At 38.9% G+C, this 27,863-nt stretch overlaps 2 protein-coding genes across 6 annotated transcripts; both read right to left on the bottom strand.

Annotated features, from left to right (window-relative positions):
- Positions 1-1,603: 1,603 nt before the first annotated feature.
- On the bottom strand, positions 1,604-27,540 carry LOC104604421 (uncharacterized). Of its 5 annotated transcripts, none has more exons than XM_010268739.3 (16): positions 27,135-27,539; positions 25,913-27,039; positions 24,155-24,284; positions 23,829-24,030; positions 10,936-11,049; positions 10,704-10,763; positions 10,530-10,616; positions 10,196-10,267; positions 10,015-10,070; positions 8,959-9,044; positions 5,687-5,777; positions 5,443-5,600; positions 5,247-5,338; positions 4,524-4,604; positions 2,752-2,825; positions 1,604-2,072 (listed from the first exon to the last, which is right to left on the bottom strand). In XM_010268739.3, exons 2-16 carry the CDS (start codon positions 26,472-26,474, stop codon positions 1,997-1,999), a joined length of 1,941 nt encoding a protein of 646 aa, XP_010267041.1. In that variant the 5' UTR covers positions 26,475-27,039; positions 27,135-27,539; the 3' UTR covers positions 1,604-1,996. The 5 variants fall into 5 exon arrangements, 4 of the variants coding, with proteins under 4 accessions (XP_010267041.1, XP_010267042.1, XP_010267043.1 ...); XM_010268740.3 differs by having other exon boundaries at positions 25,913-26,995; XM_010268741.3 differs by having other exon boundaries at positions 25,913-26,988.
- Positions 13,807-23,785, bottom strand: LOC148790572 (uncharacterized). Its single transcript, XM_088890532.1, has one exon. The coding sequence runs from the start codon at positions 22,948-22,950 to the stop codon at positions 21,031-21,033; it is 1,920 nt and encodes a 639-aa protein (XP_088746658.1). The 5' UTR covers positions 22,951-23,785; the 3' UTR covers positions 13,807-21,030.
- Positions 27,541-27,863: the final 323 nt, after the last annotated feature.

Genomic DNA, 27,863 nt, shown 5'->3' with positions numbered 1-27,863 from the left:
AGGGCAGAGCGCCATAAGCTAGACCTAGTTAGTAGGGTCAGCAGGTTAGCTATGGTATGGTACATGCGAGACCGGATCTGCTCCTCACACCTGGTGCTTCACACGCACATCCTATCATGCATTGGGAACATCTCCCGTACTTATTAGTGAATATTCACGAGAGATGTTCCCAATGCACGGTGGATGTGCCTGTGAGGTGCCCATTTGTGAGGAGCAGATCCCGTCACGGTACATGCATGGTATGAAGGTCGGATTAGCCAAGCACGATAACTGTTCAACGGGCCCCATGTATTTTATTACTGACATAAAATATTATCATTAGTTCCACAGCCAGCTCAACACCCCATTGCCATTCACTACACAGACAGCCTGCCCTAATGTGGATTTGAATCTGAGGGTAGAAAATGGTAAATTTTTCAAAATCTAAAGAGAAAGATGAAAATGTTACAAATAATAGTATTTAAAACGCAATTGTAACATAAATTTATGCTAAAAAATCAATTAAAAAATAATAAATAATATGGAATTTAATATACCATATACTTAAAAGGGCGAAAATGTTGAGGAGAACCAATATTGATGGTATCTTCTAAACCTGTAAATTTGTCCTTTAAAAATCCATAATAGGGTAATGTAAATTTGTTCTATACGCTAATGTCTCAACTGCTAAGTGCTATTTGCCTATCCCCGGTTAATATTATTTTAACTGATTTATATATAAGAATTAATCCATTTTTGGGTTACAGTAATAATGCTATTTGCCTAGCTTTAATCTTTAGGCTTTGTCTGTTTACATGGCAATTTCATTTGCACTAGTACAAATGCATGGGAGTGTGAATGAGAAAATTGAAAATTTTGGTTCTTTTTCATGCTGGATTTTATTTTATTTTGCTTCAGCTGCATTGCAAATAAACAATATTAAAGTAAAACCCATGACAAAATAAAACTTAAATTTGTGCTCAACTCATTTACACTTCCATACTTTTGCATTGGTGCAAAATGAAATTACACTGCAAACAAACAATGCCTTATCAGTATCACCAAAACTATATATTAATTAATTTTCAGGCTAATGCCAGTGTCTGCACTTAAACGACGCCCCCCAAGGAGAAGCTCAATGGTGGTTCCAAAGTAGAAGAGCTGCGGTAACTTATTTTTCCCATCTGTCCTCAGCCTGAGGTTATGGTCTTATGGATATATAGTGCTCTTTGTGCTATTCTAGTGAACCCCCAGGTTTATACGATACAGTGTGATACCGAGAATCATTTTATTTCGAAGCCTTGTTGGCTGGTTGACGTTGATATTCCATGCAGTATAGATTCTCTGAATCATGGTCTGACCCGATACAACCCCTGTAGGGGCATATCGGAAAGCCACCGGCACGATATGTATCGATATTTTGAACCTTGATTCCAAGCATACTGAATCAATGTTCGGTCTCAACATGGAGACAGAAAAGGGCCATTACCCAATGTTGGCCCTGTCCTCCTGGTTTCCTGACAGACAGACTGAAATAGGATTTTCTCAGACTTGAACCAACCTTCCTTTCCAGCCCAAGATTTTACAATTGCACCATGTAATGGTCTCTACATGGTGACATAGATACTAGAAAAATCATATTTCAATTCAATCATTTTCAGGTTCTTCACAAAGCTGCAATGTGCATAGTGGAGGTAGAATACAAAAGCTTCCCAGCAATGAAATTTGAAGATCCTTTGCTGCTGCCACTACTAACTTTTCCTGTATTCCACAAATTAGTTCTAAGACTTTTATATAACAGAAGAATTATGTTACAAGAGGATCAGAGGAAGAAGCTTTCACGTGTACACCGCCAAGTCTTTCATGTCATCAGCCATAAAAAAAATACATGTAAAGTTGAGATACACAAACGCCAAAGGATCCAATGATAGCTGATGGTCCTCAATTATCTGGTTATAGATGCAGCATGCACACATCTTGACGAGCATGCACATTGATTGAACAATATCCATGGCTTCTATACACAGCCTTGATCGGTCATGCCTTGAGCAAGTGTTAGGAAAGCAGCAATTGTTGCACCATGCACCAAAGCCCTGCCAAGTATGGAAAAGAACAGAAGATAAAACAGATATTTAAGTTGTAACTTAGTGTCTTCTTAAACCAGCAGGAAGCCAAAATTTGAGGATGAACTAGTTGAAGCCAACTTATGTTGGAATTAATGGAGGGCCATTACCAATGTCGGATCCAACTATCTGGGTTCTTGGGAAGGGCAGACTGGATACAGTTCTAACCTTTGGCATTTTTTTGCACAAAGTGGCCGTTATCAGATTCAAATCCATGTTCTCATGCTTGCTGACCCAAGATTTTACCATCACACTAAGTAATGGTCCCTATATGTTGGAATTATTGAAAAGAAAAAAACTCTTTTGGACTGGGAGATAGGTATTTAACTTGAAAGACGTGCTTCTAGTCCATAACACATTAGAGGACAAACACCACCTAAGCAAGTATATAGCAAATGGATAAGTAATTTGGGTTAAAGATCAACAAAAAAGTGCGGTCATAGGGTGGCAAGACAATGCATTTTAGATACCCATGGGGAAGGGAAGTGGTGCTGATTTTTTGACCCAGTAAATCTCCTCAAAGCACCAAATGGCAAGTAACCATGTCAGTGTATATTCTGAAACATAAATGTCTATATGGAAATGAAATAAACAGTGAGACATGGAAAGATGGGCATATGAAGTCATTAGTAGTAGTACAAACACTTACTCAGGAGATTCTTTCTGATACCCGAAGTCTGTTGCTGCTTTGATGGCTTTCTGGTATGTCTGTTTCATGACATCCTGCCAGAAAAGGAACAAAGATGAATATTTCTGTCCACGACTATTTTCTTCATGAATCAAAAGGATGGTAATAGCATAATATTGTCAATTCTCCTACAAATGACAAGTGGAGAGGCACCTCATAGGTTCAAGCAAAAACATAAATTAAAAGGTCAATCCAACCCAATCTAAGTTGCACCTTTATGTAGATGCCAAGTTTGTTCATCCAGAGCCAATGCAAGAAGATAAGGGCTAAGTGTCAATCTTTGATGTAATCCCATTGTGACTAGAATCTCTCTCGCCTCTCTATCAATTCTTCTCACATCAGTTACTGCTCTTACATACATATTCCTATTGATATCAATATACACACATATTCCTATTGATCTCGTAACATGAAGCCAAATTGGTTCTCTAAGACAGTAGTTTTGTTTTGTTTTTTGGATGCGCAACAGAATTGAGACACTAGTTTCATGTCTTAATCACTGCTCAATCACTCTCCCAAGTTACATTTTATGTTTCATAATCTTAATACCACAATAATTTGTACAATTTTGCATATCACCCTTCGCTATATATATAGGGGCCATTGTACTCCTCAATTCATATGGTTCTTTATTTGTTTTAAAAAATCATGTTAAACAAGTTAGTCAACCATAATTAACTCATCCACCAATGTACCTTAAAACTTTGATTGGAATACTATCCGGTCCTAGAGCATTTCCTACCTTTATCTTTCTTAGGGCTTCTTTAACTTTTGAATATTTTATTCAATAACCATTTCTATGTTTGCAGCTCTCCATATATTTCCTAAGGCCTTTAAAATGTGAGCTCTTGATATGCTTTTTATTAATCTGCTCATTCTTTACAAGAATCCTTTGATCTCCACTTTCGATGCATCTAACATGATCTAGGTCTCATTTTCCATCTCTCTCATCCTTAATAGTTTGCATATTGTTTTCACCTTCTTTTGTACTGGAATACTGGTAGAGTTCATCAGATTCTTTAATGTTAGCTTCATTTAATAATTTCTCAGCTTGCTTCTTAGTATTATTTTCTCTGTTTTGTCCATTTCTACTAATTTGCCAATCCTTGCAAGAAGACCTATAGTAGTAATGGCTCATTAAGCTTATGAGTATTCTGGGCTGGGCCAGGGCCAGGCCACAAATTTTTGGGTCTGATGTAGGCTTGGGCCCAGGCCAGGCCTGGACACAAAATCTAGGCCCAAGCCTGGAAATGGGCTAGAAATGATCACCCCTTATAATGAAATGGCTAAATCAATGCGGTTATGGTTTCTCATGTAGTACGTCAGAGTATTTGGATGGATAGGAATTCAGGAACTGTAGAATCTATGAAGGTAATGGAAAACCTTTTGTTCAAATATATGCATATGCATTAGTTAAGCTTTGTACATTCTTATCATTAATAAAATTTTACAGAACAGAAAAGTAATTAATAAGCTTTTTTGGTTATTAACCATAAAAAGAAGTGATGCCAGCCTTGGAATCACTGTTTATCAAAAACCTCAAATGTTGAATTTTGAAATAAAAATGGGAAATGTACTAAATAAATTCTTCACTCACTTCCTACCAATAAGCCAAGATGTGATTGCATGTTGGTCACGATTAACAATAATAATAATGCAAGAATTTCCAACCAGCTATTTTCAATTTTGCACCAAGGAAATGATTATTAAAGATAAGATATTATGGTCCATACCTGTAATTTAGTTTCAAAGTCCTCAGGAGACCAGTGCATCAAGTTACATTCATGATTTAATTCAAGTTCTCCAGCAGCAACCTGCAGAGAAGTAAGATCCGAGGTGATATACCTGTTAAAAACAAAGTCATCATTGGCAATGAACTTATAAGTAAATAGATTCAGGGTTTTCATAGAAGAGACCATTGCCTGGTGCAATAGCAAAATCTCTTGCTGACAAGTGAGATTTTAGGTTTGAGCCTGAGAGTGGACACTGTAAAAAATGCCAAAGGTAACTTCCATATTCAGTCCATCCCTCCCATGACCCTAGATAGCTTGGACAAACATTGGATAATGGCCCTTTTAGGGCTTCTCATAATTTTTTTTGCAGAGAGATTTCTGGTTAGGTCATTCAGGGAAGAAGCCTGAGGAGGTGTTTGCGTATGTGGTCATTTCCTTGGTGGATTTCTCAAGAAAATGGGACCCAAGCAATTAATGTGTTTTCACTACTTTCACAACCTGTAAATGGTAAAAGTCCATTTTTTCTTTATTGTCTGTTTTCATTCTCAGAAGTGGGTCCCAGATACTGTGTCAGCAAAAGGTAAGAAAAATAGATAGAAAATGTGATCCATTGATATGGCAACTTGTTTCCAGACTATTGAAGTTCCTTTTTCCTACTTTTGCAAACAAGACATGTTTTCTCAATTCCACGGTTTGAAATTGAAAATGAGTAGTTAAATGTACCCCTCCAGCACCAGCAGCCTTCGCTGGGGCAACCAGAACATTAGCTTTCCTCAGCACATCAATTGCTTCTGGGGTACAAGGCATATTTGAACCTAGAAATCAAAAGTTAGTATATGATTAGTACAAGCAGAGACTAAATTTAGGTCATGAAACAAAAGCTCCAGGAGGCACAAGGCATCATAGTGAGAGCTACTACCTTCTATTAGTATACGACAGCCTGAATTAACCAAATTCACAGCATCAGATTGATCGATTTCATTTTGTGCTGCACAAGGAAATGCAACATCACACCTTTCATTCCAAGGTTTTGCCTCATCATAGTACTTAGATCGAGCATAGGTCTTTGAATAATCTCTGTAAATGGAAAGAATTATAAATACACATAGCAAACTTTCAAAAAAATTGCAACGGTAGATGAGAGATAAAAGAAGAAATGAAACCTCAAACTTCTCTGATGAGCTTTGATGTCCCTTAAAAGTGATATCTTCACATAATCAAATCCATCTTCATCCACTAAGTAACCCTTGGAATCTGGATATATAATAGAGGATATTGAATTCCATTGGCATGTGATCAACTCAATTTCTTTATGCATCTTTAATTAAGTTAAATAGTATGATGATACTGGCTTTTCTGCTTCCAAGAGGCACAGGCCAGAGAAATCAAGCTTAAAATCATTAAAGCTGCCTCATTGCATACAAAAAGAAAAGAAGAATAAAAATAGAAATAGGAAAATGAGCGTCCAAGCAGATGTTATATTTTCACTTGTTTAAGAATTACTTCTGGAGAGGATGAAAATTGCTCATACTAGTTAGCATACCCCACCCATCCACCATAAGAACCTAACCTGTCCTCAAAGAAAGGCTGTTCGTTGCCAAGGTGGTCCTACTCCTACATCACTAATATTTTTTATCATGTGATTACATTTTCCTAAGTGGAACCGCTTCTATTGGGTCAGCAACAGTGGGCTGAGAATGATAGAATGATGGGAAAGAAAGCATCATATTTCAGATACGGAAAGATAGGTGAAAGGATGGATTTTGGTAAATATTTGAATTCTGAAAACTAGAAGAAAAGCTTCTGTATAATTAGATTTTTTGCTGCAAAAATTTCTAGTGGCAGTTGGGGACATGGGGTGGATAGGACTCAAATGATTTGGGGATACTTACAACTTGATAAGCTGTAATTAGAAAGAAGGGATAGGTAGCTATGCTAGACTACATGTTTGGGTGTTTTGGCATTTATGTACAAATCAATTTTTTTTTATCTCATAGTTAATAAAAGTTAACTGTTAACCATCAAATAAAGAAAAAACAAAGGACTGGTGCTTTAAGAGAAGATATCAGATATTACTCTCAGTAGAACAAAAAGAAAGAGAAAAAATAGAGGGAAAGAGGAGATATACAAAATAAGAGGAGAGAAAGAAACAGAGGAAAACTTATATGCAGGTAAAACCAAATAAAAATTTATTCACTCCATACTTCTAATAATTCAATTACAAATACTCTACTTCTAGACTCACTATAAGTCAATTTCAACTAAAAAGTGCCCATTTGGGAGGGCTGAAGTGCAGCAGATTCTGGCTTTCCAAAGTGGGCCCTACACAGAGCATTTAAGGTATGTTTGGTGGAGATCCCAAATTGGATATTAGTCGGTCATTTTCAGCTCAGCTCTCCTAAACGGGCCTGGAGTTGTCAAAATCTTCCAATTTACAACATAATTCATGACAGAACATGAATCCAAGGGGTTTTGACTCAAATCTTATGTCTGAATCTTTTTTTCTTAAAAAATCTTACAATTTGATGCATGAAACTCATGATTTATGCGATTCATGTGCTTCATTCCTTTGTTTTTCTAATGTTTTTCTTTTTCAAGGGGCACTTATTTTATTTTATTTTTTTGATAAATTTCAAGGGGGCACTTCTTTAAAATCCTTACTAGAACAAGGAATATTTTGGTTTTTTGTGTATTACTCGACTTTTAAGTCAAGCTTAATTATATCTTACATTCTAGTGTACAAGCAGTATACCCTTGCAAGAGAAATGGAGGTTACCTTCAGATTGGTTAAATAATCAGCAAATGGGTATGATACCTTAGCCAAACAAGGGGATCCTTGGGTTGTTTTGTGCCCCCTTGTATGAATGATGTATATGGGCTAGGTGTCATCTAGCTTGATATGTTGGAATATTGTAATTGTAACTATTCTTCTGATATAATAAAAATTCTGAGTTACTGATAAAAAAAGGCAGTAAATCCCTATTTATTAATGTACACATATAGCTTTAAGTGACTATGTTTTTAATTTTTGACAAATTTCTATAAATAGAAAAATGTTATGATTTATAATATAATTCATGATTCAGTTCAATACTTCAATTCAACCTTCTCTACAATTTACAATACAATTATGGTTTTTAGAACATTGCCAAAAACAACTTCTGATTGCATTAAAGCTGCAATAACCCATATATAGCCCAATGGTACACTAAAGCGATGTTTTAAAAACCGACTTGGAACCGGAACCACTTTGGCCACCGGTTTCCAGGTCAGTGGTTCAACCGTCCAGTCCGAACGGATGACCTATTGCAATTTAAAAAATAAAAATAAAAAGTAAAAATAATAAAAATAAAAAACAGTCAAAACCATTGTCTGAGTCAAACAGGCCGATGGTTCAACTTCTGAGGTCAGTGGATCACTGACCAAGTCAACGGTTTTTTGGCAAGATTCCAGTTCAGGGAGAAATGGAACCAGTTGACTGGACAGTTTCTGGGCCGAATGGTCCGACTGTCTGAGTCAAAGTTCGAAAATCATGCACTAAAGTACTCAAACTCCTAGTAGCATGTGTCCAAGCCTTGTATGAAAATGCACAATATGGTAAATGTGCCCAAGCCTTGTATGAAAATTTGGCCGAGACATTTGCTTCCAAATCCAACCCCAAGGAAACGAAGACCACAGTGGACATAATAATTCTGTAAAGAATGAATTAACAAAGCAGCAACTTTCCAGGTCAATTTTCCATATTCTTCTGTCCTCACCCATTGCAAGGATGTTCTGCAGCCAAGCAAGGAACTCAGCTAATACATCTGCTTCCCAAGCATTTACATGGCAACAAAACCAAGGTACCCAAAATACTTCATTTACTATCATTTCATAAGGTTCCTGGATAAGGGCCTTGGGACTTCAGCTAATCTTAGTAACATCAGGAAGGCCAAAATCAAAGATATCTCCACACTTGTTTCATGCCAGAAATGCGTCCGGTTCCCCTCCCCTTGGGGAGAGAGATACCAAAAGGGCCTTCTCCTCTGAAGCATCTCAACAGAATTGATTCTATCAAGATAAACCCCCCAGCAGAAGTCCCTGATCTTGAGTGAAATTGGACCTCCCCATATAGCTTTAACAGGATAAACCAATTATGCAACAACTCAAGAAAAGAGAGGGCATCCAAAGTTTGAGTTTCTCGGTCCTCTTTTTTTTTTTAATCAATATTTCTCGGTCCTCTTATTGCAAAGTCTCAAACTAAACCCTTTTTCAAAAAGCTTACATAATTGAAACAAGTTCATTTTGTGCAAAGAGAGAGCGTAGGGAAGGGAATTTTTTCTTTTAATGCTTTTCTCACTATTTAATCTCCAAGTTACATTTTAGTAAGAGGCAGAAGTTCTCAAGCAAGACATCCATCATAATGAATTTAAAAGTGATGAAATCTAGAGATTACCTGATACTGTGATGGGCACAGCACCATAAGCAAGAAGCTTCTCCAAGACATGCATTGCAATCTTTCCACAGCCACTTACAACACACCTGGAGGTAAATACAAAGCATCAGTGAACACATTTCCTACATGAAAAAGGAAAAATACAGATGACAGAAACTATATTAAAAGACATGGCACTGAAATTTTCATGAAAAAAAAAACAAAGATTGAAACAATAAAGATATTAAAATCATGTATCAATATATTTTCTCTCCTTTTGAATTTATCAATAATGGAGAATCTTTATTAGTAGAGAAATAAAAAGAAGCACAACCCCACTAAGGAGAAAGACAAAAGGTTAATGTCTAATAAGGGAATTGTTACACCAAAACCCTTCCTACAAAACAATGCCACCATATTAACAACATATTCAGCAATGAAAGATCCAAAGCATTACATAACCTCAGGACAATAAAGAACGAAATGTTCAAAAGCCAACACAAGGAAAGCGTTTCTCTAAGAGCACCACATAATCTTTGGTGCTCCTAAAATGGAGGATTAATACATAAGAATTCCCTTTAACCACAGTTCTCAAGAAACCATGACTCTGAAAAAGCTCTAGGCCCTTGCAATAACCATTGGGCTCAAGATCATGTAGGAGCATGCCCATTGTATCTCACACTTCCTATACTGGACATGCCTAGTTCCCAATGAACAGCCATCAATGATAAGTTTTATGTTGTCTTGGATGGGAGGGGGACCCAAGATCATGAGACAATCATCAAAGAACATTCCACTACTCTCTACTCTGTAAGCACATCATCCATACCAATCCTTTTGGATTCTTTAGCCAGAAAAACCATAATTTTTTTTAGCAGAAACCAAGACAATTTTTGCTTTTGGTAATACTTTTAGTCTTGAAAAAAGAATAAAAAAAAGAAAAGAGCCATATAAGATTTGAAAAGATCATCCAACCAATCAATTAACCAGAGGAAGAACAAGTCTGTAACAGAGCATGGAAATTTAAGTATTCTGCAATCTTTCTTAAATATGAGCTTCCAAAGTCAAGCTGAAAACCTTAATCCTTTCAGTTCTTTATTCATTTCTGCAAGCATAATCTGGGCAAAAAAAACCTGTAGATTACACAGAAATTTTGTGAGATAGCTAACAAATAATCCTAAAAACTGTTTATCATTTATACAAACAAAAATGACTAGGAAAATGAATAAGAAATGCTTCATCTGGGCAGATATTTCACCAGTCCATAGCCAGTAGCTTCAGTTCTAAGACTAGAACCAGACCAGAAGATCCTTGGCCCTGTAAAACTTCCCTGCATAAGTAAAGCATATATATGAAATCCCAAAGACATGATCCCAAATTTACTTGTGTCAACAATATCAGCAATAAAAATATAAGCAAAGTAATAGGAGACATTTTATGGAAATGGTGATTCACGGGCATTCATGACCATGCATCTATGAAAACCAAATATTGATATTACCTCTTTGTAAAGGGAAGAAAATATACACTCATCTCCTGAAAACTAGAATGATTGCTTCTAGCATTCAAGCTTCATAAAGTGTTTTGAATACCTGAAAATGACCGGCTAGACGTCTATATTGTCCAAAGAGGTAACCCATCTCCCGAGGACCAACCCCCATGTCTTCTGCAGGTAAATCCTGTATTCCACATCATCAATAAAATGACATTTCAAGACATTTAGGGTCCTGAAACAAATTAAGCAGTATCAATGTTGTCATTGCTACCTGATCTGGACCCAAATATCGATATAATTCATCCATATAACTTTGGCAAAAGCGCATAATCTGCAAAATGAGTTTAGAATACATTAGGAGAACCATCTTCACAGCCTCCAGAAAGATTTACCTTTAGAAAGAACCTACTGCAAAATGAAGTGACTCATACTACATAGAACAGATACATCCACATTCCACAAAAACAAAAATACTAATATAGTAATAATAAAATAAAGAGTACCTCATTTTCACTTTTCCCCTTTGGGTCAAAATCACTTCCTCCACCAGCCCCTCCAAGCTTGTATGGCGACAAAGCATTCTTTAAAGTCTGTGGAGAAATGTGAAAATATAAGGTCTAGTCAAGTCAGTTCTCATCTAAAAGACACCAGGTTGAAGAACTCCCAAATGCCACCAAGTATTTTATCATGACTAATATGGGATGAGGATAAATAAGGCTGTCCTTGGCTTTGAAAAAATAATGAAATAAAGTATTGACAACTTTCTCAAGAAAGAGTACTTTTTTTTGATAGATAAGAAGAAAGTACTTAGTGGTTGTCCATCAACAAAGATGAAACCTTGATTTCCATGATTTTTTCAACTGCCACAACTTTTAAGCAAGTAATGGGTTAGGTGGCCATCTAACAGCCTAAGTTCTATGTGTGTGTAGCCATTTTTAAATATTTGGTTTCCCCAACTCCCAGATTTATAATGGGAAAATATTTAACATTATGCATGCAATCTGATAGTCCAACCATAGTTAACAAAGGTTGACTCTTTCATGTATAGAGGAAAGGTATCTATGTAAAATGAAATCAGATACCTCTAACCATAACTGAGATAGGAAAATGATTCTGGTCAAGAGTTTCTCTATTTTCCAACAAAATCAGATGGTTTTTAGCCTTCCCATAGTAAGTGATCAAGGATGGAGATACAGTAATACAAATATAAAAGATTTCTCAACAAAATAAGCATTCAATCGTCCAGATAAGAGTAAACAATAGAGGAAGAATCAATCACCTAGATAGTTGGGTGTGGCAGTCAAAATCTGCATGCATATGCAAACCTGAAGATACCTAGGAAATTGTTAATTTAGGCCTTTAGTGGGGAGAACTCACTTCAAAGTTGGAAACTCTCAAAACCATGCAAATCCTGGCTTTGACTTTAACAACTCTTCCTTTCCCCAAATGGAGAGCAGCACCAGCTATATCCTGAATAACAGTGGGAGACTCTTCACCTCTGTTGGCCACTCATGCAGGGGATTGGAGAATGGTAGCAAGACACAAGAAACTTGAGCAAGCTGCCGGATTGATAACAAAAGCTAGATGTACTCAAGTAGTTCCTATATCCATTCCTTCACTAAAATGCAGTGCCTGGTCTTATCTTACCCTGTCCCTGGAGAAGATGAGTGAGTCCAACTCAGAAACTCAAGAAATGAACTTGGCTCCCATTGGTGTCATTCCATATGGTGACATCAAGGGCTGTACTCAGAGAAGGGACATTCCAAATGCAGATCTAGAAGGACCCAAAGAGAAGATTGGAAGCCAGAAAGTTCTCCATTCAAGCTAAGAACATAACATATTACTATAACAACCCCAGCAAGAAGAAAGGGTATTTAAAAATAGGAGGTAAATGGTAAGCCAATAGATGGAATCAATCAGAAGTGGCACACAGATCTAGAAGGACTCAATGAGAAGATTGGAAGCCAGAAAGTCCTCCATTCAAGCTAATAAGATAATAGATTACTATAACTGCCCTAGTAAAAAGGAATGAAATTTACCATTTCCTATAAAAAAAAAGGAATGAAATTTAAAAATAGGAGGGTACAGGGTAAACCACTAGATGGAATCAATCAGAAGTGGCAAACTTTTTTTTTTGAGAAAAAGGTAAGGTAAATTTGTATTAGCTGATCAAAAGATGGAACAGCCCTTTGAGATTCTGTACAAGCATAGGCAATTTCAGACAGCAAAAGTATACTAAGTAGAAAAAAGTTAATCAGTATGATAAGTAGCAAAATTTTCCCAAGAAATGCCTTTACCAGAGATGTTTCAACAGAATTCATCCAATTGAGAAGCTTTACTGTTGAACATCATGTTGTTTCTCTCCATCCAAATACACCAGAGGGTGGCTGCTGGGATAAGAACCAAGATGTCTTGCAATGAGGAGGCAGATTCTGTCACTGCCAACAGTGAAGGGCTTCCAGCACTGATCTCGAAAAGACCCGGCTTACATTTAGGCTGTTGAGAAAGTGAGTCCAGATCTGAAAACTGATTTGGCTGTGCAGGAAAAGATGATTTGTTGGCATTTGGCAAACTTCATAATGTGAAAAACAAATTAAAGTCAAATGGAAGAGGTTATGGATGTCATTGAAGTAAATGCCATTAAGTCAAGAAGCAAATCAAATTAGGTATGCTGGGGCAGTGGATCAGGTTGAGAGAACAACAGGTAGGGGCAAACCTATACCCACAACACATGATGTAGACAAATGCTCAGATGACCATAGGTCCTTTTTGATGCCTTGATGTCTAGTGGAATATCCTGACTCCTCACAAACTAAGAAAGGTATCAGAGTCCAGTTCCCACCTCTCCTAGCTACTTAGCATTTCCATGGAAACACCATAAAAGAATCAAGTCAATGTCACCTTGGATTGTTGTTGGGCACCCAGACCACAAACAGACCTGAGGAAGACCTATACACAGGATTGAAGGGTGAAGAAATATCAGATGATTACACTGAAAGCTATTACACAGCCAGAGAAGGAACTTCATTTGGGAGTTCCATTCAGCAGGCCAACCCTGATCCTTAATGGGAAATCCAAGACAGAATGTGCTGATCCGAGATGCCATTTGAAAAAATATTCTGACTCACAGTTACCTTTTCTCAAAACAAGAACACTCTCAGACTTCCAGCAAGATGAGAACCTGGTAAGATTCTGTAAGGAAAGCAAGATAAGAATCCCTGCTACTCCCAACCTGTCTATCATACCTGAGATAATTCCCATGAAAAACCTAACCACTATGTAGTTTCTCCCTGCACTCCTCTTATAGTTCTCTTGCTTGCGCTCCACCTCCAGTGTCAAGTTTTGCAGAGTCTACTTTTGGCCTTCCCCATCAGTTGGCATTGTTGGTTCGGCTGTTTTTAGTGTTTATGTTAGTCATATTTGTGTCTTAAGTTCTTAGTTATTGGGCCTAAACTTGTTTAATGTTTTATTTGTTTTATTTGTCTAGGTGTCCCATCACTAATCAGGGGCATTCTAGTCCATTCATGTAACATTATTTTATAATCATCTATATAAGATTGTAGGGCCGGCTCAAATGAGTATGCCGCCTTTCTCAAAACTTCTTCTCTTTTTCTTCTTCTTCTTCGGCTGCTGTGTTCCAGCAAACATGTTATCAGAGCACTAATCCGTCTGTTTGGTTACAGCCGCCACCTTTCTCTGCTCTTCTCTATTCCTTTTTTCCTCTCTCTCTCTTATCTTGGTCGCTGTGAAGAAACCCTAGGGCTGACCGTAGAACACAGCAAGGTCTGTATCTAGGGTTTCCCTTGGTTGTAGGGCCCAAGGGGAGTTTGTTCCAGAAACCGATGCCCTACTAGACACCTTGCAGCAGGTAGTAGCCATTCGGCTGCTAAGAGAGATCTGTGTGGAACAGATCTAGGTGGAAGGACTGACTTCGACAGTCCTAGTACAGATCGCAAGGGTGATCCCAGTCTACGACAGCAGAAATCAAAGCCCAGTCTAGTCCAGAAGAGTTCAGCACAGTACAGAGGCGGATTGTTCTTGGTTTCAGACCTGTTACAAGGGGTTCTCAGACCTGCAACAGCTTCGGTAAGTCTGAAATAGTGTTCTTTGTACTGAGTTTTCAATTGTGATCACTGTAAGAGGAAGGAGATGTCTTCAATATCGGGAGAAGTGTCTTCTAGGGATAATAGAACTGGTGGGAGGTCTCCTAATCTGGAAAATCCAAATCTGCACAGCTTGCAAATCACTAGTGTATTGTTGGATGAATATAACTTCAGAGAATGGTCTGTTTCAGCCATGCTCTTCATTACTTCCCGGGAACTTACGGGTTATTTAGATGGACAGAAGAAGGAACCTGTAGTGGGTAGTGCGGAGTATGCAGTATGACGTAAGGAAAATGCTACTGTTATGTCCTGGCTGCTTGCTTCGATGACCCCAAGAGTGGCCAGGACTGTTCAACACCTTCCTACTGCTGCTAAGATTTGGGAGAAAGTCTCTAAAACTTATGGACAGAGAAAGAACAATGCCAGAATTTAGAGGCTGAACCAAGACATTGCTGCATTGAGACAAGGAGATATGACAGTTGCAACGTATTTTGCAACCCTAGAAGGACTATGGGAAGAACTTGATCATCATCTTATTCTTGATTGGGAGAATGCAAAAGACAAGGAGAGGCATGACAAACAAATTGAAGAGGATAGAGCCTTTAAGTTCTTGGCTGGTTTAGACCTAATGTATGAGAGCATAAGGTCTCAAATTCTGGGAAGGGATGAAATGCCAGATTTACACCATGTCTATTATCTAGTAAGGAATGAAGAGGTTAGGAGGAAAGAGATGCAAGTTGACACTCAAATACAGCCAGCTGAACCTGTTGAACATTCATCCCTGATTTCTTCAAACCAAAAGGGGAGCAAGCATTCAGACAAGAGGCATCTTAAGTGCTCTCACTGTGGTGGTGAAAGGCATGTAAAAGAGACTTGTTGGGTTCTTTATCCTCATCTGAAACCAGCTGCGTTAAGGAAAGACAAGAAGCCCCAGAAGAATCAAACAGCAATTGGGAACCATGTTACTAGTCACAGTGGTGATAGCTCGAAGAACACATCTATAGTTGCATCTTCTCCCATGGGACAGACTGCTAATTCCTCCACATCCAGGTCCTTGGGTTTCACTGCTGATGAGGTAGAGGTCCTTAGCCGGGCCCTAACCCGTCTAAAGACTAATTCCCTTGCTTCCACCTCTCTTGCCAGATCAGGTATTGTCTTTGCTTATAGCACAACTAGTTCTATAGACTTTACTTCTTGGATTATTGATTCCGGTGCAACTGACCACATGACACACATGTCCTCTTTATTTTCTTCTTACCAATTGATGTCTGGCCAAGATAAGATGAGAGTTGCTGACGGTTCCCTCTCCACCATCTCTGGGAAGGGAGGGGGGGGGGGGGGGGGTTGAACTAAGCAAGAACTTCTCTCTTAAATCTGTTCTACATGTTCCAAATCTTACTTCCAATCTCTTATCTGTTTCGAATCTTACCAAGAATTTAAACTGTAGCGTAACTTTCTTTCCTACTCATTGTGTCTTTCAAGACAGATTGACGAAGAGAACGATTGGGAGCGGTCATGAGTGTGGAGGTCTCTACTATTTTGATGCAGACATAAGTTCAGCCTTACAATCATCTGCTACCGGTAGTCAGAATAATGAGGAGTCAATAGCTAGGTTACACTTGTGGCATGCTAGGATAGGTCATTTACCTTTTTCATCATTGCAAGGGTTGTTTCCTGAATTATTCAAGGGTATTTCGAGTCAAAGTTTAGTTTGTGAAGTGTGTCAATTGTCTAAACAATGTAGAACTCTTTATCCAATTTCTAGTAATGAAATTCAAGCTCCTTTTGATTTGGTCCATCTGATGTTTGGGGCCCTTCACCCCTTGTTTCTATGAATGGCTTTCGTTACTTTATTAGTTTTATTGATCACTACTCACGATGCACATGGATCTACTTGTTAAAAGGACGTGATGAAGTGCCACGGATAACCATGGCATTTTGTAAAATGATTGAAACTCAATTTGACAAGAAGATTAAGCAATTCCGTTCAAACAATGTTGTTGAATATTTTGAAAGATCCTTGAACCTGTTCATGGAAGATGCTGACATGCTACATCAGTCATCTTGTGCTAGTACCCCTCACCTCAATAGAATGGGGTTGCTGCGCGCAAAAATAGACACTTATTAGAGACCGCTCGAGCTTTATTATTTCAGCACAAGGTTCCCAAGCACTACTGGTCTCAAGCAATCCTTACCGCATCATATCTGATAAATTGGATGCCATCCAAGGTGTTGGGTATGAAAACTCCTTTCTCTGTCCTTTGCCCTAATCTTCCTGACTTTCCTCTTCCATCTAGAGTCTTTGGTTGTGTATGTTTTATACATGTAAAGGATCCAAAGAAGACTAAGTTGGATCCTAGGGCTACGAAAGGAATCTTTCTTGGGTACTCTCCTACACAAAAAGGTTACAAGTGTTATGATCCCACCACCAAGAAGAAATACGTCACAAAAGATGTGGTATTTTTTGAGTCTCACTCCTATTTTCATTCTTCCCAGAATCCTCTTCAGGGGGAGACTAGTGAGATGGAAGAGGATTCTTCTTTCCCCTCCTTTTTTGTGCCTCTTTTTGCTTCGGGCCTTCCATCTTCTCCTCCTGATCCTCCTAGTTGTAGCATCCCGGGTGAACCTAGTGAGGCTCCCATTGCACCTATTACCACTCTTGATGTTGCAGATGTAATTGAGGACACCAGTAAGCAACAAAAAGATATAAGAATCACCTACAACATAAGGAAAAAAGACCCTCTAACTCATGGGAGCAGTCAATTGGACTCGAATCAATCTGCCTTAGCAGCTCCAGGTAATCCTATCACTCATACTTCTGATTTGGATCTCCCTATTGCTCTTTGTAAGTCTACCCGTTCTTGTACTATCCAACACCCCATTGCTGAATTTGTTTCTTACTCACGTTTATCTCCTCGTTGTTATTCCTTTGTGTCTACTCTCTCCTCCGTGCATGTTCCTACTAGGTACTCAGAGGCAGTGTCTGATCCAAGATGGAAAGAGGCTATGAATGAAGAAATGAAAGCCTTAATGAAAGCAAATACTTGGGAATTAGTGGATCTACCAGAAGGGAAGAGCACTGTGGGATGCAAGTGGGTGTTCACTGTAAAGCATAGGGAGGACGGGTCCATTGAAAGATACAAGGCCAGACTTGTGGCAAAGGGGTTTACTCAAAAGGAAGGGATTGACTACAAAGATACCTTTGCTCCAGTCGCGAAGCTCAACACAATCCGGGTCTTATTGTCATTAGCTGCAAATTTCTCATGGGAGCTACATCAGTTGGATGTGAAGAACGCTTTTCTAAATGGTGATCTACGTGAAGAGGTATTCATGGATCCTCCACCAGGTTATGGCTTTGATGGGAAAGTATGTAAACTGAGGAAAGCATTATATGGCCTTAAGCAGTCTCCTCGGGCTTGGTTTGAGAGACTTTGTGGGGTCATGAAGAGAGTGTGATACACTCAAAGTGGTGCAGATCATACTTTGTTCATAAGGAAACAGAATAACTGACTTACGGTACTCATCATCTATGTGGATGACATGGTAATTACAGAGGATGATCTGGAAGAGATAAAAAGATTAAAGGAGTTCTTGGCTTCTGAGTTTGAGATCAAAGACTTGGGCCATCTGAGATACTTCCTTGGAATTGAAGTTGCTAGGTCACAAGAGGGCATCTATATATGTCAGCGGAAGTATGTCCTTGACCTTCTAGGGGAGACAGGTATGATGGGGTGTAGACCAACAGATACTCCAATAGAACAGAACCATAGTCTACAGGAATCAGTTGGAGAGGACTACCTTGATAAAGAAAGATACCAAAAACTGGTAGGGAAGTTGATAATATCTGTCTCTCACCCAACCAGATATTGCTTATGCTGTACATGTTGTCAGCCAGTTCATGCACTCTCCAAAGATTCCTCATATGAGAACAGTGGAAAGAATTCTTAGGTACTTGAAGACTTGCCCAGGAAAAGGAATTCTGTTAAAAAAACACAATAAAATTGAAATTGAAGCGTATACTGATGCAGATTGGGCTGGCTCTGTTGGCGACAGGAAGTCTACTTCTAGGTATTGCACGTTTGTTGGAGGAAATCTGGTTACATGGCGAAGTAAAAAGCAGAATGTGGTTGCTAGATCAAGTGCAAAGGCTGAATATCGAGCTATGGCTCATGGTGTTGCTGAACTACTGTGGCTTAGGACCCTTCTTGTTGAGCTCAAGGTAAAGGTCGAGTGTCCACTCAAGCTGTACTGTGACAACAAGGCTGCCATCAACATTGCAAATAACCCAATGCAACATGATAGGACGAAGCACATTGCGATTGACCAACACTTCGTTAGAGAAAGAATCGTTTCAGGAGAACTTTGCATTCCTTATACTCCTTCCGAGATGCAGATTGCAGATGTGTTAACTAAAGGGCTAGCTTCAACGAAGTTCTCAGACTTACTTGGCAAGCTAAACATGACTGACATCCATGCTTAGCTTGAGGGGGAGTGTTGGTTCGGCTGTTTTTAGTGTTTATGTTAGTCATATTTGTGTCTTAAGTTCTTAGTTATTGGGCCTAAACTTGTTTAATGTTTTATTTGTTTTATTTGTCTAGGTGTCCCATCACTAATCAGGGGCATTCTAGTCCATTCATGTAACATTATTTTATAATCATCTATATAAGATTGTAGGGCCGGCTGAAGTGAGTATGCCGCCTTTCTCAAAACTTCTTCTCTTCTTCTTCTTCTTCTTCTTCTTCTTCTTCTTCTTCTTCTTCTTCTTCTTCGGCTGCTGTGTTCCAGCAAACAGGCATCCTCATCCACACTTTCTCCACAATCAGCAGTTGAAGGGATTGCTTCAGTGTTACCCAGACTCGGGAAGGTAGAATAGAGAGAAGAGTAACATAAAGACATAAAGTCTGATTGCAGATCAACTGGGTTTAAACTGTGTTGATAAAAGGGGTGTTTCATGGGCTTGGAGAAATTCCTAGGAATGGATGGAAGTAGGTTCCTATACTGAAAGAAATTAGGGAAAACAGAATTAGGAAATCTTCAGTGGGGTATGTTCGATAAAAAAATATAAGATGCAGTAGGGAAGGGAAGAAAGGACCAGGAAGACATCATAGAAAATTATCATGAAGATTTTAAGTTGGAACATAAGAGACCTGAGGGGAGAGCTTAAAAAATCAATTGTCAAGGATGTTATTAAAAAAGGCCAAACAAAGTAGAGTTGTGTTAGAAGAAACAAATGATGAGGTGGACATAAGACTAGATAAAGCATTATGGGAGATTAGAAATAAGAAGTGGGCAGTGCTTCCATCTATTGGGGCCTCAGAAAGGATCATTATTTGAGTCCATGGTGGATAGAACACAGAAGGAAAATCCCCATCTCAGTCCAGTGCATTTTAGCTGCAAAGAAGAAGTTAATTAGGCTCTCATATGAGTTTATGGGCCCAACAATGGACAACCCATCATTAAGGAGCTCCAAATGAGAGGATTTGTGCATGAGAAATCTAATTGAAGGGGTGGATCATGAGGAGCATGAGGCTTTCGAGTCTGTCTTCTAGGAGAGCCTAAGACAGTAATAGTAGTGCAAGTTTAAAGGTCTTGTTGAAACTGAGAAAATAGCAGTTGCAGGCCTACAGCCCCTGTTTTACTTGGGTTTCCCTTGCTTCCACGTGGATTACTACGTTTTTTTTGTTTATCTATTTATTTGTTTATTTATCCCTATTTTGATACCACTAGCAGACGCAGCTGGTCATATCCAGGCGTTTCTCAACATGTTTCCAAATCTATGTCCATGCCAACATGTGTCAACACCATACAAGCAGAAGTGTCCCCCAAATCATAGCATTACTTGAAGTATCTCATACTTTCCCTCATTCTCAATTCACTAATAAACTTCTCTTTCAAATAAATAACTAAATGTATGAGAAAGAGTGTTATGGGCCCGCGAATAGGATCTCGTCACGGGTCGGTCCACGGGGAAAACCTCCTATTTTCCCTTGTTCCTCCCTTTTCTTGAGGAACCTATCTTGGCGCCTTAATGGTGATTTGTTCAAGAGATCACCAACTCTCTACTCTGTCTTGACTGAGAATTTCCATGCCTTTATTGAATATTATCAGCTCCTTAAATAGGAGATTACAAGAGATAGTCCTGCTTTTAGGAAGACTCCCTACTAATCTATACTACTGAACAGATAAGATAAGAACACTGAATAGATAAGACTCCCTACTAATCCTACTACTGAAAACAGATAAGATAAGATAAGAACACTGAATAGATAAGACTCCCTACTAATCCTACTACTAAAAACAGATAAGATAAGAATGCTGAATAGATAAGATAGAACTGTATCTAACTAGAATTAGATAAGATGAGAACTGAGAACACCCAATTACTGCTGCTGCCGGCGGCTATACTTCTTCCCAATAAACGCGTCCACATCATTACTCCCCTCCTGGACTAAGAACTTGTCCTCAAGCTCGAAATCAGGATATGTGTCTTGAAACTCAATCAAAGGAATCCAGGATAGGTGGAATGATTTTTCCCCCCTGGATCGGGTTTGAAGAGGGTTCATCCTCAGACAGCTGCAGTGAGATACCAAGATTTGACCATGCGTAGCTGCATTCTTTGCCGCGGGCAACTGCAGCCTTAAGGTACTTCTGAGATGTCTTGAACCGTAGAGTACAAAGATTGTGAAGGCCAAGCTGGTGCCACTGAACTGCATCATCTGGATCCTCTTCTATTGCCTGCTTTAGTGTGTACAGAGCTCGCTCTTCCACTACCGTCAAATCATTATGTCCAGTTTCAAACATTGCTGCAATTTCATGTTGAGCCTTGTGAACCATGGCAAGTCCTGCCCATGCTATCCGAAGCTCAATTGTTGCAGAGTCCCCTTCTCTGAGTATTGAAGCCACTTCATTCGCAGCCCATGAAAGTTGTTCAGTGGGATCTTGGGACCTTTCTGCATCCTTGATACGATGAAGCGCAACAACATATCGAGTTGACATGCAATTAGGCTCCAGTTTTGCTGCCTTCTCCAGGCACTTTCTAGCACTTTTATGATCACCAGCCAAATAGTATGCATTAGCAAGATTCACCCAGATATGTGCAGCCCTAGGATCTGATCTAACTGCAGCTAACAAACACTCTTTTGCAACACTTCCAGCCGCAACATGAGGCATACAAGCTCCTTCACCAGCACTTGCCCCCGCACCTGCAACAACTGAACCATATTTACACAAAAGAAAAGATGCGTAATTGATTAGGGCCGCAGGATGGTTTTGATCTTTTAGAATCAAATCTTGAAAACATTTCATTGACAGCTCCAAGCTACCACTTTGAAGATAAGCAATCCCAAGATTTGCAAGGGAGTCCAAGTGGTCAGGAGCAATAGACAACAAAGAGGATAAAACCAATATAGCACTCTGTAGACGGCCGGTTCTAATAAGTAATAAACCAAGTGTATTCCAGACAGATGCTTGTCTAATATCTGACTGCACTGACTCCTTCAACTTAGAAATAATTTCTCCAAGTTCTTCATGTGTGAGTTCTTTATCGGCACAATGATCAATTGTACTTCCTAGCAGGAGGCACTGTGCATGATGAATTTGAACCAAAGAAAGTAACTCAGGCTTGTCAATCTCTTCCTCACTCCGAAGTGATATTTCTGCTGCCTTTTCATATGCTAGCACTACCTTCTGTGGCTGACCCAACCTCTGGTACATTAGGCCAAGTATAAAATGTGCAGGGGCATTTTTGGGCATCTTCCTTGCAACATGAACCAAACCAGTTTTACGGCTGCTGACTTTTTCCTCACGGGATGCTGGAGCCCCTTGACAGTGTTGATCGACATCTGTATTAGGCCCACATTCAAGAGAACATTTGCCCTCGTTAATTCTTGAACGACACTTCCCCAGTTTATTTAACCGTTTAGCTTCTCCTTTTGTGGCATCAACCACAGCGTCTTTACATACTGAGGTACTTTTCTCCCCACAATTTTCTTCCTTAATGCTCCTAGTGGAATCAGGAGGCGCGATGGAGGCACAATCATCGTCGTCGCTTTCGGGAGGGTCGACATTGAGGTCAACGATGACAACCTTGGAGTAGTTGCTCTTATTCTTCTTTGAACTCTCGTCAATGGAATCCTTGACGACATCGGATTCCTGCTTAACCGGGACATTCTGGGTGTTGCTAACCTGCGCTAGGGCAACGACCTGCTGCTCGCCAGACAATTCTGCCATGTCTGGTCGACGGCCGGTTGTGGTTGCAGCCCCTTCCGGGTTCCTTTCCTTGCTGGAAAAGTACAACTCCATCAAGCGCCTTAATTCTCGGACGTCGTCCTTGATCTCGCGCACCTCCGTGCTGTTTTCCACGATCTTGAGCTCCAGTTCATGAACCCTAGTCATCAACTGCTCAAGGTCACCCATGACGCCTTGCTCTAATACCAAATTGTTATGGGCCCGCGAATAGGATCTCGTCACAGGTCGGTCCACGGGGAAAACCTCCTATTTTCCCTTGTTCCTCCCTTTTCTTGAGGAACCTATCTTGGCACCTTAATGGTGATTTATTCAAGAGATCACCAACTCTCCTCTACTCTGTCTTGACTGAGAATTTCCATGCCTTTATTGAATATTATCAGCTCCTTAAATAGGAGATTACAAGAGATAAGAGTCCTGCTTTTAGGAAGACTCCCTACTAATCTATACTACTGAACAGATAAGATAAGAACACTGAATAGATAAGACTCCCTACTAATCCTACTACTGAAAACAGAAGATAAGATAAGAACACTGAATAGATAAGACTCCCTACTAATCCTACTACTGAAAACAGATAAGATAAGAATGCTGAATAGATAAGATAGAATTGTATCTAGCTGGAATTAGATAAGATGAGAACTGAGAACACCCAATTACTGCTGCTGCCGGTGGCTATACTTCTTCCCAATAAACGCATCCACATCAAAGAGAGAGATTCTCAGAAAAAAATTCTGAGGGAAGCAATGAGATCTGAATATTTATTGTAAACAAGAAGAAAGAACTTCAGTTAAATAAGAGTGACAGACAATGCTGGTTTTTATCATCCTACAAAAATCTAGCTAAACCATAGCTTTCTAACGACAACTGCTATAATAATTAATCCAAGTAGTCAACAGAGGGGTATCCATATGTAACATGCCAATCCAATGCTATCAAACACAAGGACAAAAAATATTTAAAACTGGCATATGTTGAGGCAAAACATGGACACTTCAACAACAAGGGATAGGACAAAGATACTGGAGATCTGTAAATGCAAAGAATACCTGTTCAAACCCAAGAAATTTGGCAGTACTCAAGTTCATGGATGGATGATAACGCAAACCACCCCTGCAAGGACCCAAGACTTGGCTGAATTGTACACGGAATCCTCGATTTACATGTGTCTCTCCCCTATCATCAACCCATGGCACTCGAAATACAATCATACGCTCAGGTTCTAACAATCGCTCCAGAATATGGATATAACTGAAACATAATAGAGCCACCTCATAAGTTGTACTTCCTTTCTTGTTTCCTTTTTCTTTTTTTTTTTTGGCACTTAATTATAAAGACCCAAGTAAAGATAGTTCCTTTTCCTAGGGTAACTCACTGAGTATTCTTTGCTATTACTCGTTCTAAAGAATGAACAGCTTCTTGTACTGACTGTATGAACTCAACCTCATGAGGATCCCTTCTTAGTACAGCTTCAACAATTGATCCAGCAGTTTTAGACATAAGAGCTGTTTGAGAAACGTGTTCCAACAAAGCAAATAAAAGAAAATTGAGTAAAGAAAATTTCTAGAAAAGCACATCATTAGAAAAACTTTTTTTTTTAATAAAAACATGAACTTTGACATATCATAAGAAAAAAAATCTTTCAAGATCTCACATTGAAATTCTCATTATGGTGAAAGGAACATTAAAAGGATAAAATAAAATTGCAGAGATATCTAATTAACATAGTCGGTAGCTGATGAGAATAAAACAAATAAACTCAGCAAAAAAGTGAATATTCAATGAGTTTAAATATCCAGAAAATAGAAATGAAATATATTGGGCTTTAACACCCCAGGGGTAAATTTGTATTGTGTATACTTTTGTAAGATGGCTAGCCGAGGCAACCTATGTATTTGGAGTACTTGGAACATGCTTGTACATATTAATATGTCTTTTTATAATGAACAAAGATAACAGTTACTGATAAAAAATGAATATCCAGTAACATAATTGTTGGGGGAGTTGAAGCTGTAAAAATGCCCCACAATTTTGATTGGAGGATCTTATCAACTAAAATCAAAATATCCCTATATCTAAGTCATATTTCCAGTGGAAGTTTTTTATGTTTTTTTTTTCATTTTTATTGAGCACAAGTTTTTGATGTTTTTCCAAAAACTATAGCCATCTTTTCTTGGTGAATTAATATTATTATTCTAGATATCTATGGTTTGCTGAAATACAGAAATGAACCTACAATAAATTGATCTATTGAAGAAAAAGATTTTTTTTGTCTTTTTCTTAAGGAAGAAAAAGGAATGCAGAAAGATGATTATGGGAGTGAAGAGACAAACTTATTAAAATATGATACTTGGCAAACCCATATATGTATTTCCAAATTATAAAATTGATGCTGCTCCAATTTTCAACCACCAGTCTACTTGATTTTCTTTTTCTTAAGGAAGAAAAACGAATGCAGAAAGATGATTACAGGAGTGAAGAGGCATATTTATTAAGATATGATCCTTGGCAAACCCATGTATGTATTTCCAAATTATAAAATTGATGAAGCTCCAATGTTCAGCCACCAGTCACTTGATATCCCCAATTTAGGCTTTTATCCTTCCTGAGGTTGTGCACTTCCTAAATCCAGGTGCTATACTTGCTTCTTCAAGTCAATTCTATACCTAGGTTAAACGCAAGGTTAGCAGTTATGACCAGCCTCAAGTTCAATGCATGCAAACCTTAAATCCAGCCTCTATAATGATGCTTGTGATTATAACTTCAAGTTAACAGAAGATATCATACCCTGGACAAAGTTAATGGTGGAGCAGGATTTGTGTAGGAGATTCTGAGTAGAATAAGGCTCAATTTAGTGTAGTTAGTGCAGTTAAGCGTTGAAGCTTGAAGCAACACTCTTATAAGATAAAGGCTTCTGTGATTAGATATCACTCATTCACATTATTTTTGGTTTTTTGAAGGAGTTCTAAGTCAAGGTTGAGCTTAACTATCAAGTGGAAAAAAAAATAAGCAAGGGAGACAATCTTTCCCCATGATAAGGTAGCATATGATGGATCAGAAAAATGATTATGACCAACTAACTGAGAGACCTTTTACAAGATCTATTTATATATGATGTAAGAAAGCAACAGACCTTTTACATATATGGGTTTGTCAGCAATGGTTATAATCTTGTCCTTGGAGGCCATCTGGAGCCGGAGAGCCTCTTTATGAAGCAGGCTGTTGTTGTGCTCTTCCAGTGCACTCATCTGCATATTCCGACTGCCTTCATTCCCATATGGGTTCCTTCTGTGCTTCCTCCCATATTCCCTGCAAACAGAACAGAATATTCTTGCAGTGCCCTCTTTGACATCAACATAAGCCCATTTGTAGGTGTCAGCCCATTCCTCCCTCCATCTCTTGACCACCTTCTTCTTCTTTTTCGTTGGTTGTGTCTTTGGAACCTCTTGCTCTTCATTCTGGTTTTGCGCAGCCATGAGGAGCTGTTTATGCTCTTCCTGCTCTTCAGCAGAAGGTTCTCGTGGTGGAACACCCATGAGAGGCGTATTAGCAAATGAGGGATCGTCGTCGCCAGGCCCAATCTCCAGATCAATCTCCTCTCCTATTTCCCTGACCACCAAGTGGTGTCTCTGCTGTAGCAAGTTGATATCATCCATTGCAGAATTCATCCCTACAACTCTCCTTGATACCAACATTCAGCACAACTCATCCATTCTCAGTATTTAAAGAACAATTCCTTGATACGAACTGCAAATTCCTATTATTGGATAGCACCAACAAAATAGAATAAAGAACAATTCGGAGTTTCGAAGCAATCTGCGACCTAAAGTTTCTCCCAAGTATCAAACCAACTGACAAAATTCTAACACACAATCAGCAGCTAAGATCGCAAAAACTCGATTAATAGCTTAAAACCCTCCCTTCCCTTCCCACCATCAGTAGTCGGTTTCCCGGGCTAACCAATCTAATGAAAAGTACCTCCTTTTCCACAGAGCAAAAGCCTCCTTATTCCACTGCTTCCGGTATCCTATTTAATCCGAGTCAGAATCAATAAACAATAAGAACCCACCTCAGTAATCCTTCTAAAATCCACCCCTTTCCTCTAATTATTGCCACATCTTCTCCACTTCTCCAAACCAACCGCCGACCCACTCTGCAGATTTCTTCGTTGTGCAACCATTTCAAGCATTCGCTACAACACCAAGTTCCCTGCTTTCTTCAAAATCCAGAGTTCAAGTCAACGGCTTGGAATTGCTAGAGCTGCAATTGGCAAGAAATTAAAGAACGAATGCAATAAACGCGAAAAAATTTGAAGAAGAAATGGAAAAGAAAAGACTAATATTTCTGAAGAATACCCGTCATCGAAGTTTTCGAGAAATCATCTCTTTCGTTGAAAACAAGGACGCAATACGAACAGAAAGAAGCCGAGTAGAGGTTTCAGTATCTCGAAGCTGTGATTGTGATTGGTTATTGAAGATGAATGAAACCCGACTGTGATTCTATGGGTGTAAATGGGTCGTATGGCTGTTTAGACTTTAGATTCACCCCTTTTCTCTCTCTTCCGCCTGTGTGTAAGAGCTTATTAGAAAAAATGAGGAAGCTTTTGACGTATTTTTTCAACTAAATCGCATTTATTTGCAGTGAAAGTCCCAATCATGCAATTCTATGAATGGAATAGAAGAAAATTGAAAGGAAAAAAAAAAGGAAACAAAAGAAGAAATGTGTCTGAAAGCAAGGGCTAATCGTTTATGGCCTCCTCTGTTTACTTCTATTACCTTCACTGCGTCAATTGTTGCAAACGTGCTATTAGTCTAAACACGGCAATTGTTTAGGGCTTTTTTGTCATTCTGCTGATATTTTGGGGGCGTAAATTTAATTAACTACGATCTACGACCTACGACTTCTGGTAGGCTGGGCTTGGGCTAGTAACGATCATCCGAGCCCAGACCCACCTAAGCCTACATCCCTAACCTCAAGCTTAGTGAGGTGTCTCAGCTCAGAATTCTCGTATCAATCCTCTGTGTGAGATCGGATTAGCTGAACGCTTTAGTTGATCAACAACAGATGTGAAACCAATAATAATA

The sequence above is a fragment of the Nelumbo nucifera genome, chromosome 6, assembly GCF_055504915.1.
Source record: "Nelumbo nucifera cultivar China Antique chromosome 6, China Antique-T2T, whole genome shotgun sequence".
In the NCBI taxonomy this organism is placed as follows: Eukaryota; Viridiplantae; Streptophyta; class Magnoliopsida; order Proteales; family Nelumbonaceae; genus Nelumbo; species Nelumbo nucifera.
Note: the sequence above shows the minus strand (reverse complement) of the source record. Positions and strands in the feature narration are given on the sequence as shown.

Excerpts from the sequence above, each read along its gene's own strand:
- LOC148790572 (XM_088890532.1), bottom strand. The coding sequence starts at position 22,950 with ATGGGTGACCTTGAGCAGTTGATGACTAGGGTTCATGAACTGGAGCTC.
- LOC104604421 (XM_010268739.3), bottom strand. The coding sequence starts at position 26,474 with ATGTTGGTATCAAGGAGAGTTGTAGGGATGAATTCTGCAATGGATGAT. Across the intron at positions 10,764-10,935 it reads AGGGGAAAAGTGAAAATGAG|ATTATGCGCTTTTGCCAAAG; the intron begins GTACTCTTTATT and ends CTCATTTTGCAG. Across the intron at positions 5,339-5,442 it reads CTGTCGTATACTAATAGAAG|GTTCAAATATGCCTTGTACC; the intron begins GTAGTAGCTCTC and ends TTTGATTTCTAG.